Source organism: Balaenoptera musculus, chromosome 7 (genome assembly GCF_009873245.2).
Source record: "Balaenoptera musculus isolate JJ_BM4_2016_0621 chromosome 7, mBalMus1.pri.v3, whole genome shotgun sequence".
Lineage (NCBI taxonomy): Eukaryota > Metazoa > Chordata > Mammalia > Artiodactyla > Balaenopteridae > Balaenoptera > Balaenoptera musculus.
The window spans coordinates 98,055,398-98,069,648 of NC_045791.1; the positions used below are offsets into that span (position 1 = coordinate 98,055,398).

The following is a 14,251-nucleotide window of genomic DNA, read 5'->3' on the forward strand; positions in this document are numbered from 1 at the left end:
TTTTGTGTCTGCCCCCATTGGGTAAGTTTGGTTCAGTGGGTTGTGTAGGCTTCCTGGTGGAGGGGACTGGTGACTGTGTTCTGGTGGGTGGGGCTGGATCTCGTCTTTCTGGCGGGCAGAGCTGTGTCCAGTGGTGTGCTTTATGTTGTCTGTGAACTTAGTATGGTTTTAGGCAGCCTCTCTGCTAATAGGTGGGGTTGTGTTCCTGTCTTCCTAGTTGTTTGGCATGGGGCGTCCAGCCCTTGGAGCTTGCTGGCTGTTGGGTGGAGCTGCGTCTTAGCGTTGAGACAGAGGTCTCTAGGAGAGCTCTCGCTGATTGATATTACATGGAGCTGGGAGGTCTCTGGTGGTCCAATGTCCTGAACTCGGCTCTTCCACCTCAGGGGCTCAGGCCTGACACCAGGCTGGAGCACCAAGACCCTGTCAGCCACACGGCCAGGTATGTTGGGATTTTCTTGCCTTTTGGGAAGTCTGAGCTCTTCTGCTAGCATTCAGTAGGTGTTCTGTACGAGCTGTTCCACATGTAGATGTATTTTTGATGTATTTGTGGGGAGGAAGGTGATCTCCACGTCTTACTCCTCTGCCATCTTGAAGGTCCCCTCCACCCCACAGTGTTTTGCTTAATTCCTCCTTATCAACACCTGCCAGGACCATCCTTTATTTGACTCCCTACCTCCCGTCTCATTCCTTTGCAATCTGCCCTCCAGGGAGTGATTAAACAAACAAACAAAACCATAGTTGGTCATATTTTTCTTCTGCCTCGAAGCTTTCAATGGCTAATGTTTGCTTGCAAAATAAATTTCAAACATTCAGACTTGGCATGGCCGACAAATTCATTCGTATTCCTTACAGCCTTGTCTCAGGCCACTTTCCTACACACACCCCCAGATGTAGTTCACTAGGCCTACTTGTAATTCCAAAAATGTGCCATGGTTTACCTTGCCTTTGTGCTCAGGTATATACTGTTTCCTCCACCTAGAGCATTCATCCACTCCCTCGTCCTCCACCTCTCTGCATAACCCTTACGTGTTCTTAGGGACTTAGCTAGACTGTCATCTTCTCTTAGAAGCATGTCCTGGCTGCCCTGAGCTGACTTAGAGGCTTCTTTTTTATAGTCTCCCCTTATCAGCCTGTCTCAATATTGATTTTCTCTTATGTTACCCTTACCAGGCTAATTATCGTAGGCAGGATCTGGGTCCAGCACGTGTGTGATACATAGGAGGGATAAAAGGTATGTTGAATGAATGCTCCCTGCCTGGAAAATTATTCCTTCTCAGCCCAAGTCATAGGGGGTTGATAGATAACTCCTCCCAGCATTGACAGTAATGCTCTGAGGGCTCCCTGAGACTCCAGGGTTGGAGAGAAAAGACCAGGTGTTTGAGACCTGAAAGTCAGAGCCTGTTAGACAGACATTAGAGACATAAAAAGAACAGTAATGATAATGAAACTGGATTATTCGGTGTGGCTACTTGTCAGGGAAACTGGTAGACATCTCTTGTTGGTGACTTCTGGTAATGCTTTCCCTTTCTTTTTTTTTTTTTTTTTTGAATATTTAAGACATGTTTATTTCCATATCTTCATTTCCCACTGTAATACATTGCTTCTCCACTTAATATATCAATTTTGTATATATACTGCCTTACTTTGGTCAACTATATAACTATACTTCAGACTGTAGACCTCAATAGAACCTTAAAAATCTAAACACAAATTCTACCTCTAACCGCCAAGACTTTGGGGATTAAAATAACTGATAGACCATCATTTTTTATTTACATCAGTTCAGTTTATACATGTTTAACTTATTCTAATGACTGTTTCCAATGTGAAAACCAAGTTTAAAATAACTTGATCACCTTGTTTCAAACACAGCTGTTTACATACCATACTCCAGCTCCACCCATGTAAGTCAATCCTGTGTCAGAGATGAAAGCTACTTAGCATAAATTCAGTGAAGTTGAGCCTTTCACAAACAGCATGAAAATATGGGTTGAAGAAAACTTTCCAGGATGCTACTATAAGTAGCTTTTTTTCTGCAGTATTAACACAGTGAAATAAAATATTAAATTTATTTAAAATATAGATATGAGATTATTCCATTCTGTCCAAACCTATTAAATACCTTGCAAAAGTTTTGTAATTCAGTCCTAGAAATTCTTGGAGCTGTGAGCATTTCCTGTTCAGAAATGTTACCTCTATATAAGCTCCCAGGAAATTTCAGAAAAATATAATCTTCTAATTTAAAAGTTGATCGATTTGCCAAATGATGCAGCCACGTTTGCTTCTCTAAAAGCTTCTGATAAGGTCGGATGTGCATGACAAACTCTAGCTATATCTTCACAGGATGCTCCATATTCCAGTGCAAGAGCAGCTTCATTTATCATTTCACCAGCACCTGGTCCTAGAATATGTGCTCCAAATACTCTGTCCATTGATTTCTGCCCAAGTATCTTCACCATGCCATCTGTGTTAGCGTTTGTCTTAGCTCTGCTGTTAGCAGCAAATGAGAATTTCCCAACTTTGTACTCAATACCCACTTCTTTCAACTGCTCTTCTGATTTGCCAACCCAAGCAACTTCAGGGTGTGTGTAAATCACCGATGGTACACAGTTGTAGTCAATGTGCACAGCGCCACCAGCCATCCCTTCAGCACAGATAATGCCTTCATCCTCTGCTTTGGGAGCCAGCATTGGACCAGCAACCACATCGCCGATTGCAGAGATATTTGGAATTTTAGTTTGGAATCTGGTATTTACTGGAATTCTACCTCTAGGATCCAGCTCAATTCCAAGCTCCTCTAGTCCCAAATTCTTAGTAAAGTATCGTTGGCCAATGCAAACCAGGAGTACATCACAAGTGATAACTTCAGCTTTACCACCAGAAGCAGCTTCAATAGAAACATCAATTTTTCCATCTGACTTCTCAGTAGTACCAGTAACTTTGGTATTCAATTTAAATTGAAATCCTTGTTTTTGAAGGATGCGTTGAAAGTTTTTAGATATCTCCATGTCAATTCCAATTCCACCAACATGACCCAAAAACTCAACTGCTGTCACGTCTGCACCAAGTCTTTGCCAAACTGAGCCCAATTCTACACCTATTACCCCTGCACCAATGACAACCATCTTTTCTGGAACTTTTTTTTAAAGACAAAGCACCTGCAGATGACACTACTGTATCTTCATCAATTGTAATTCCAGGAAAAGGAGTGACTTCTGAACCTGTGGCTATAAGAATGTTCTTTGTATCAATAACTTGAGTGCTGCCATCGGCTTTCGTAGCGGTGACCTGGTTTTTCCCAGTTATCTTTCCATATCCGTTTACATGAGCAACCTTATTCTGTTTGAACAAGTGGGCAATTCCATCTGTTAAAGCTTTTACTGCATTACTCTTCTGCTCCATCATCTTCTGTAAATTCAAGCGAACTTCAGACATTTCAATTCCTCTAGATGCAAAATCTTTTCCATGGGCCATATGGTAATAATGAGAGTTATTCAATAAAGCCTTAGAAGGAATACAACCAACGTTCAAGCATGTTCCACCGAGTGTTTCATTTTTCTCAACACAGGCTGCCTTGACGCTTAACTGGGCAGCTTTAATAGCAGCAACATATCCTCCAGGACCAGAACCTATATCACTGTTACATCAGCATCAATTGGTTGATCTGCATAAGTTCTCAGTGGCACCGCAGAAACTCCTTGCAGACCATGAGATGTTCGATTGAAATGGCCTCTCTTAGCCAAGGAACAGTACACACGACTCCAGCTCTGCATCTTGCCGCTGGACTTTCCTTTCCCCCAAAGCTTTCACCTCCGCTAAGCGTCTCTGCCGCCTTGCCAAGATCTCCTCCCTTTCTTTTAATGAGTACCTTGGTACTACCTCCTCCACCAACCCAATCCCTGTGTTATAGGTGGGGCTGATCCCAGGCTCCCACGCCATTGGTCGGCACGTGACTTGGGCCTGTCCAGTCAGAACATTCCATTCCCTTTCCCTGAGCAATTGGTTCAGAGATGGGTGCATGACCCGAGCCAGACCAATGACGCTAAACACAGGACTTTCTCTGGAGCTAAATAGAGACAGATTTTTTTTTGTTGTTTGGTGGAAATATAAGGTAGATGTATAAGCCTGCAGTGACTGGTTGCCAGCTTGGGCTTCATATGGGAAAAGACTTGAGAATGAAGAGTTGAGAGGCAGAAAACCAGATTGCTGCTGCTGATGTTTGAGTGCCCAATCCAACTTTGCATTAAGCCAGACCTGTTTTGTTTTGTTCTTCTGGTTACGTGATAAAATAATTTCCCCTTTTTGAGTAAGGTGATTCAATTTTGGTCTCTGTTGCTTGCAACCAAAAGATGTTTATTAGCACTGAAATCAGGGTAGTCAGCAAATCTAGAGAGAAAATGTGAATACACAGGACTCTGGCTCTGTGGTCATAGGAAAAGGACGTGTTTCCTTTCATCCAAGTCATTTTACCCAGTGACCCTCTAGGCATGTAGCGGAGGAAAGAGTACCCTGGAGGGAGTGGTGGGTCTCAAACTATGGCCCAACTAGACGGGATACATCTTTTCCCTCTTTCATTTGTACTTGTCAAAAAAAAATGTTTTTCAAAATTTCTTTTGTTTTATATTTATTTTTAAATACTAAGCAAACATGAATACATTTTTTCTTATAGAAATTAAAATATTTTAGAAAATGCAGAATGTCTTCTGACTTTTACTTGACCACTGCCCTCCAGAGGCTACCCTGTATTCGGCTTATATCCTTTAAACCGTATAACTCAGTATAGACACACATAAGAACATAGAGGTTTCTTTTGCACGGTGGCTATGTGGGGATGGTGGCTGTGATTGTGTAGGTTCTGCTCACAAATGCCCTAAGAGTGAAGTTGCATTATAAAATCCCACCTATGGGCTTCCCTGGTGGCGCAGTGGTTGAGAATCTGCCTGCTAATGCAGAGGACACGGGTTCGCGCCCTGGTCTGGGAGGATCCCGCATGCCGTGGAGCGACTAGGCCCCTGAGCCACAACTGCTGAGCCTGCGCGTCTGGAGCCTGTGCTCCGCAACAAGAGAGTCTGCGATAATGAGAGGCCTGCGCACCGTGATGAGGAGTGGCCCCCACTTGCCGCAACTGGAGAAGGCCCTCGCACAGAAACGAAGACCCAACATAGCAATCAATCAATCAATCAATCAGTAAATCTTAAAAAAAAAAAAAAAAACACAGAAATTATCTTACAAAAAAAATAATAATCCCACCTACAGAAAACACCTCCCTCTAATTGTCATCCAACCCCAGGAATATCTGAAAATGCCCCCTCCTGTAAATCCCTTTTATGTATTTAAGAAGCTTTTCTAAAAGATTCTTTTTAATCTGCTATTAAAAATTTTTCTGGAAAGAAGAGAATGAGTTAAACTATATTTTTTGTCATTTTTTTCTCACTCATTTTGTAAAAATTACACACGAACACATGCTTAATGTAAAAGATTAAAAATATAAAATAAATGGAAAGTGGAATAAAAGGGAAAATCTGCCCTTATCTCACGATCTCACCTCACCATTCCCCTCCCCCCTCATTATATTGTGTATTTTTCTGGTCCTTCTTCTCTGCATTTTCATTTTATACACATAGAGCAGCAATGTATTTTAGAAAACTTTTCTGTGTCAGTGTTTTAAGATTAAAAGGTTAAGTTATAAAAAACAGAGAATATGCCTTTAGGTGATGAGACACAGAATGGACAAGTTTGATGGGGGCGGGGGAGGCAGGAAATCTAGTACAATAAGCCCCTATAGGGAGGTTGGGCTGCTGGGGTGTTGAGAGTTTGTATGGGACGAAGCACTTAGTGAGGCCGTTTCAAAAGTAAACCTGACTGACTGCCCAATTTTTCCATCCTTGCTTCTCAAATCTTGGGGCTGGGAGGTTGGTTGTATTTCTGGCAATAATCGGACTTTAATCTATTCTTTTTTTTTTTTTTAATTTGTTTATTTTATTTATTTATTTTTGGTTGTGTTGGGTCTTCGTTGCTGCACGCAGGCTTTCTCTAGTTGTGGCGAGCAGGGGCTACCGTTCCTTGCAGTGCACGGGCTTCTCATTGTGGTGGCTTTTCTTGTTGTGGAGCATGGGCTCTAGGTGTGTGGACTTCAGTAGTTGTGGCACGTGGGCTCAGTAGTTGCGGCACAAGGGCTTAGTTGCTCTGTGGCATGTGGGATCTTCCTGGACCAGGGCTCGAACCCCTGTCCCCTGCACTGGCAGGCAGATTCTTAACCACTGCGCCACCAGGGAAGTCCAATTTTTTCTATTCTTAATTGCTACTTAAAGCTCAGTATTTTTTTAAAAGCATAATATCTATCCTTTCCTTTTTCAGGTGAATCAAGCTGATTATCTTTTTTTTTCTTTTTTATGTACCAATTTCAAGTATGGCTAGCTTGAGATGGATGGTCTTTGATGAATGATTCTTGTTTTGAGTTTTGTTTTTTAACTGGTAGAAATTTCCTCTTCCTCATCCTCTCCTTCCTCTTTCTTCATTAGTCTTCCTTCCCTTCCAGTATTCAACATGTATTTTTTTTTAGGGGGTAGGGGATGAATTTTCTTTATTTCCATTTCGGACTCTCATTCAATCCAGGCTCAGCCTTATCTAACATGCTAACTATTTTACACTGAGGCTTAGAGAATGCTGATCACACTTCCAAAATATTTGAGCATATAGACATTTGGTGTGATATAAACATACCCCCAGGATGACTGACACTACTGCCCTCTTCCCTGGGAAACAATGTAATGCCGTGGAGAAAATCATGGGCTGGGAGTCAGACAGGCCTGGGTGTGTGTCCAGGTGCTGCCCATGCTTGTTTCAGGATCTCCAGGAGGTACCTGACAAAGTCTCAGTGTTTTCTTCCATGAAACAGGAAAATGCTTCACTGGGGTATTTCCTTTATTAAATAAAATAATATGTGCAAACCACTGATTCAATACACAAGTGCTATTTTTCCATCCTAACATTTTGACTTAGAAGAGTCCAACAGAAATTTCACACCATCCATTTAGTTTACCAGGACAGAGGAGGAGAGAGTGATACAAGTAGAAGGTCTGTCTAAAAGGAAACACTGTATTATATTTCTCTTTTATTCACTCAGAAACCTGAGCTTGCCTGACCTAGTGCAGGGAGAAAAGGAAGCACTAGAAATACGATTCCTGCTTCACAGACAAGGGATGATAGAATATATGGTAAATGATTCTGTTTGTTTACTAAAGACATAACCACAATTTCATAATAGTAACAAGCTACCTTCCTGAGCTTCAGTGAATTTCATTTTGAAATCCTTCTTTCATTTTCCTGTTTGTATACCAGGAAGTGTGTGTTGTGAATAAGCCCAAACTAGCTTAAGCTAACACACACACACACACACACACACACACACACACACACACTCGTATTGACTTATTTTCCTGGAAAGAATAGGGGTGGGCTCAAGCACTATTAGATTTGGGGTTTCTCCCCACCGGCTCTTTCCTGAGCTGTATTGGTCTGCTTGCTGGCTTCTAAGAGAGAGTTGATCTGGACTCAGCAAACTTTAGGCTTAGATCATCCTAAGTCAGCTTCCTTCTTAGGATACAGATATAAAATGCCAGGGATAGACTCCTATTGTGTCTTCCTGGATCATGTGACTGCCCTTGACCCAGTACCCAGTGACTGGGTGGGGGCATAGGATGTTCTAATTGGCAGGTTGGGTCCTGTACTTCTGTGGCCAGAGTGGATAAGGTTTGGTGACCAGTAGTTCGGCCAGGAACACACAGAATGGAGAGGGGCCCTTTCGCAAAGTCACAGTTTGGTTTTCCCCAGTTCTAATTAAAGCGGTTTGTACCCAGGTGTGATAAATCAGGTACTCACTTGACCTTTAGTTAATGCTTTGATACTTCCACAATTTATACTAGTTTGAGAAATATGCTCTTAAGCAAGGTATGACCATATAATGAATACTAGAGTGGTGTAGTTTCTATGCAGAAACTACATAGAAAGTATATAAAACAGATAACATGTAAAACATATAAAAGGTTTTTTATTTGTGTATGAATCCTAGAAGTGTTCACAAGATCATTAGAAATTCAGCGTAAATAAAAATAAACTAGCAAGATGCAAGTAAACAATCTTCTCCAGTATTTTTTTTTTTAATTGGCTGTTATGGCATGGCCTTACTTCATTAAAAATTTCTAGACTAAAAACTGTGTTTACTAAGATAAATATAAATGATAAAGGTTTTCAAGAGCTGAGGAGCAACAGAGAAAAACCAAAATGACTTCTCTGTTTTGACTTTGACCATAATTCTAAATTCTGTCCACCTGATGCTTCTACCTTTAAGAAGGTGAAAAGAGGAAAAGAAAGGATGGAAAACTGGAGGGGAGAGAAGGAAGAGAGTGGAGAGGAGGGTATTCCAGATTAATTTTTACCTTCTCAAAAGTGGGATAGTGAAATGAAAAAACACAGGTCCTGGGGCAGATGTTATTGTGTTTTGCACACCAGCTTGCTCACCCCTCGTCTGAGGCACGTTTACTCAAAGCCCTTCCTCACTCTAAGCCTACATGCTGCCTAACATTGCTGACCCCACTCTCAGCTCTGGGGATGGGTCATGACTAACTTGAGCCAGAATGTTTTATCTCCCAACACGTAAGGGCTGTTTTAGAGGTGGTGATGGCAATTAATCCAATCATGGCCAACACGATGCAAGATGATGTTCCCAGGATTTCTGAAAAGGATAGTCATTCTTTCTGGGCTTGATTTGGTGATTTGAGGAAGAGCTGCTTAGGCCTGGGGTAGCCATGGAGGATGAAGTCAACCCATGAAGGAAGACAGTTCCAGAGAGGCAGAAAAACTGAGGAGCCTGCCGACACATGTGTCTGGAGGAAGCTGCACCAGAAGCCAGCTCTACCTGTAGAACTTCAATTATATGACTGAATAAATGCTGTTCTTTGTGTAAATTAGTTTGAGTTGGGTTTCAGTTCCATTGAGAATGAAAATGATCTTAATTGGTTTTCTTGGAAGTGCATGAATATCATTCTTCTTTATGTCTCTTCCCCCACTGGGTCCAGCATGATGCTTTTGCATACAGTAGGTGCTCACTGAATGAATGAATGAATGCAGTGGAAGCCTCTCTGGGTTGGAAGTTAAGACCTGATCGTCTAATCCTACTGTATGTAATAAAAAAAATGTGTGACTAAGCATACATCACCCACCTATTTGTATCCCATGTTCCATTTGAGATGTGAAGGGATTGGACCAGTTCCCATACAGTTGGCCCTCAGTATCTGTGGGTTTCACTACTGTGGATTCAACCAATCTCGGACACTGAGGGCTGACTGTATTCATTATACTACGTCATTTTATATAAGGCCCTTGAGTATCCTTGGATTTTGGTGTCCACAGGGGCTGCTGGAACCAATCCCCCACAGATATTGAGGGATGACTGTATTCTAGGCTGATATTATGCTACTTCTTTCTAATGTGGCATGCATTACTGATAGTTTACATCCTGGGTCTGTCTTGATTTTGTTTGGTCAGTACTTTTGCTGTGCTGGTTAAATATTTTAAATCTCTCTCCACTCAAACATATTAAGTCAACAAACATTTATTGAGTGTCTGCTACCCGTCAGGCACTGTATTGGGCACTGGGTTACAGTGGAGAGTGAAATGACATGGTCTGTTGTTTTCATGCATCTTTCTTACAGTCCAGTGCTGTGCCAATGAAACAGGAAGGAAGAGGCAGGGCACAACCTTTAAAAGAATGACGTAGCCATAGGACATGACAAAAACTGGTTAGAACCAACTAGGTCCAAGATGGCAGAAGATTCGACTTCCACTAGACCTTGAGCCTCATTATACGCTCACTGTAACATATTAGCATCTAAATGACACACCCACCAGCACCATGACAGTTCTGAGGCTAACCATAAAAGGCCAAAAAGTGGGAGGTAGCCCGATTCCTGGAAATCCCCACCCCTTCCCCTGGAAGAGTTGGAGTAATCCTCCCACTCATTAGCCTATGAAATTACCCAGCCCATAAATACTAACCATGCCATATTTCGGGGCCTCTCACCTTCTGAGATGGCCCACACTCTGTCTGTGAAGTGTCTTTCTCTCTAAATCTACTTCTTACCTATCACTTTGTCTCTCACTGAATTCTTTCTGCCATGAGACATTAAGAACCTGAGCTTCCTTAAGTCTTGAGACCAGGTGTGTGATGTCAGTTAAAAGACTATGGGTTCAAGTCCCAATCTGAGTTATGCGGTTTCACCAACTGCAGTAGCTGCCAACCATAGGTGGCTATCGAGCACCTGAAAGGTGGTTAGTCCAAATTGAGATGTGCTGTAAGTACAAAATAAACACCAGGTTAGAAAGAGTAACCCCAAAGAATATCTGATTAATTATTTTTTATATTGATTACAAGTTGAAATGATAATATTTGAGATAGATTGAGTTACATAAAATATACTACTGAAATTAATTTGGCTTGTTTTCTTTGTACTTTTTCATGTGGTTACCAGAAAATTTTAAATTACATATGTGGTTCCTATTACATCTTCAATGGATGGTGCTTGTCTAGAGCAGGAGACTCGTGATTCTCAAATTTTATGGTTTTCTATGAATCCTTGGAAAATCTTGTTAAAATGCAGATGTGGTTCAAGTAGTTCTGGGGTGGGGCCTGAGATTCTGCATTTTTTACAAGCAACCAGGTGACACTGATGCTGCCTTCCATAGAGAACACTCTGAGTAGACTAGATTTGAAGACTTACAAAATGGTAAGTTAAATGTGGATCGAAATATATGATTGAGGAAAAAATATATAGGAATGAACTGGTTGCAGAAAGAATGACTATTAAGATAAACTAAATATCACAGAAGCAAGAACTGAAATAAATGTAGTGTGAGGAGAGTTTCTCAGTCAAACTTTTAAAAAATAGTTTGATGTCTTGTGAGAGATTTAAATGCACTGCAAATACCATCAGTGGTGTATGTACTCCTCTACACTTACGCATGAGTGTACCGTATTCAATAGTCAAATTCAGTAAATGTGTATTAAGCTCACTTGGTGCAGGTATTATATCTATCAGCACATTGGGTAGACCTTACGGAATAAAAAGAAGAAGATGTGGTTCTTCTTCTCAAACAGCTAGCTCATCATGGGGTTTGAGAAGAGATAAACACAACTGACCTAATACAGCATGAGAAGCACTAAGCTCACGGTAGTGCAATATGGTGTTTTTGTTTCCTTTCACCTTTCTACCAGTAACACACTCTGATTTCCCTGTGGGACATCTACACCCACCGCCCAACACTTTCCCTCATGCTTCTGAGATGTGGATTGCTGATCTCCATCCTTGGATCCCAGGCTGGAGCAGGTGAGTCAGGTCTGGACAGACAGAGTATACTGTTGTGGACATAAATTGAGCAAGGAGGGACATATAATGCCTCAAGAGGAAATGAGATTTCTGGGAGGAAAGTTGGAATTTCCAGTGGGAGAGGAGTCCGCCATAACCTCTAGCCATCTTGCTGCCCTGGGGGTGGGGAAGCCAGGATGAAGCAAACACTGTCACCAAGGAAGTAGATCTGAGGAATGGAGAAAGTCAAAACTACTCTTTCTGATCCTTTTGAGCTCTGTGTCAAGCTGTCCCTGAAGGCCGATGTACACCCTTTAATTTGTAAGCCATTAAACTCCAATTGCTTAAGCAAGTTTAATTTGCATTTTCTATTGCTTGTAACCCAAGGAGACCTAACTGATAAACCAATAGCATGAACAACGCAGAGAGAATGGGACAAGTAATTTTGCTTGGGATCTTCCCAGAGCACTTGACATTGAGTTAAATGCCTTAAATAACAAAGCAAGATATAATGGACGTTTGGGTGATAGGACTGTGTTCCTTGTTATAATATTTATGGATTCTGCAAATTGGGCAGGATTTCTAAAAATGCCAGGTCAAGTCCATGTGATACAAGAATATATTCCTAGTTTCTGGGAGAGGCTCTCTGGAGTCGCAAAATTATTTTCCTGCCAAAAATATCAGCCAGTTCCTCACTAGGGCTTAAATGTCACCTCTCAGAGTTGTCTCCCTTGACCTCCCTATGCAAAATTGTCTTTGTTCCTCTTTTCTCCTAGTTATCCTGTTTAAATGTCTGAAGAGCACCTCCAACTCTGGAACTATCTTTTTATTTGTTTATTATAATGATCTTAGAGCACAAGCTTCTTGAAGGTCAGGACCATTTCTGGCTCAGTAAGTGCTGTATTTGCGACAACTAGCACAGTGCCTGTCTTCTGGTGGCACTTAAATATCTGTTGAATTAATGTTCAGTTAATTAGAGCACCGAATCCAGGTTTGGTTTCCAAATATTTTATAATGATGGAGAGAAATTATAGCAGGTCCAGAGAAAAGAAACAAAAAGGATGCAGGGAGTGAGAAGTAAGTTCAGTAAGGAATGCTAAAAGGAATTAAGACAGATAGTTCCCGAGAAGAGAAGTCTTAGGGGTTATTTACTTATTTCACAATTATAGGAAGGCTCTTTATCAGAAAAATATAGAACAGTTTGTATTGCCAAAAACTCTATATTGCCTTTTACGTTCTTCTTTCTTTCTTTTTTTTTTTTTTAAAGCTTATGACGTTCTTAAGGTTTTTTTTTTAAATTTAATTAATTAGTTTATTTATTTTTGGCTGTGTTGGGTCTTCGTTGCTGTGCGTGGGCTTTCTCTAGTTGCGGTGTGTGGGGGCTACTCTTCACTGTGGTGCGCGGGCTTCTCATTGTGGTGGCTTCCCTTGTTGCGGAGCACGGTCTCTAGGTGCGTGGGCTTCAGTAGTTGTGGCACGCGGGCTCTAGAGCTCAGGCTCAGTAGTTGTGGCACATGGGCTTAGTTGCTCCGTGGCATGTGAGATCTTCCCAGACCAGGGCTTGAACCTATGTCCCCTGCATTGGCAGGCGGATTCTTAACCACTGCACCACCAGGGAAGTCCCCTTTCTTCCTTCTTGATGCCAGCGTGTGGTTGTAATGGCTGGAGCTCTAGCAGCTATTTTATGACCTTGAATATGGTCCTTGAATATGGTCCTTGAATATGGTCACATATGAAGAAGTCACGCACTGAGAATAGCAGAGCAGAAAGAGAGAAGCATCTTGGGTCCCTGATGATTTCATGGAGTTGTTGTTCTAGCCTTGGACTACCTCGTTCCATACTCCTTTTATGTGGAATAAACACCTTTGCATGGTCTAGCTGCTATTATTTTGCATTCTCAGGTACATGCAGCCAAAATTAATTCTAGCTGACACTCTAGGTTATCTCTTTTTAATCAAATATATTGAGTCTCTGTTCCAGTACATCTTTGAAAAATAATAGAAAACCAACTATTCTGGAGAGTTTAATACAACTGCCTGAATTCAGAGTTTTTTTACAGATATAAAATGGATAGGAGAGTTATATGAATTGATAAATTACAGAGAAGGTTTAATAAAAATAATATAAAAAGCTAAGTATTCAGAGACTAATACATAAAACAGCAAACAAGCCCAGCAATGGATTTGAAGAGACTTTTAGACACATAAGTATGTGTAGCTAATTAATGTTCACTGCCTTAACTGGAAGTTATCATTAATAAAAATGAACCAGGAATGAAAAAGTACGTGTGGTTACTTTAAAAAGCCAATTAATTTTAGGCTATTTTAATGGAATTCTGACAGGTAAGGACTTGGAATGGATTCTTTCAATATATTTTACAATTGTCAGGCCCTTGTTAAAGTTTAGGTATTCTATTTTGTCCTCCAAATGACGAAGAAAGGAGAAGAATAATAAAAATGACTAAAGGGATAGAAGATAGGTCATTTGGAAAAGAGTTAAAAAAAAAAAAAAGATAGTCTAGCCTGGAAAAGAAAAAGTAAAAGTGGAATTTAAAGTATTTCATTAATATGAAGGGTTACTAAAAGGAGGCGGGTCGGTTCTTAATCACCAAAGTGGAACAAAATTAAATTACCTTAAATTGAAGAAAGAACACATTGCTAGAGTGTTTATGGAATCCAGTGTCATTGAAAGACATTGAGTTTGAGAATCTCAATCCCTAGAGATCTTTAGTGGATGTGAGGGTATCCCACTGTGATGTCTCACCCCATGATCAACATGTGCATCCCTCCTGAAGTTGATACCTGTGTTGCAAAGAACTTCCTAGAAGGACCGCAGGATTTGGATATACAAGATCTCTTAGAATTCTCCTGATTCTTTCCTTGAAATTC

The 14,251-nt window shown here is 41.0% G+C and overlaps 1 protein-coding gene across 1 annotated transcript; it reads right to left on the minus strand.

Moving 5' to 3' along the window:
- Positions 1 to 2,142: 2,142 nt before the first annotated feature.
- On the minus strand, positions 2,143 to 3,825 carry LOC118898130 (dihydrolipoyl dehydrogenase, mitochondrial-like). The gene is given in 3 exon segments (XM_036858104.1): positions 2,143 to 3,143; positions 3,145 to 3,633; positions 3,636 to 3,825. Coding segments are annotated over 3 exon segments (1,530 nt in total). The 5' UTR covers positions 3,774 to 3,825; the 3' UTR covers positions 2,143 to 2,240.
- Positions 3,826 to 14,251: the final 10,426 nt, after the last annotated feature.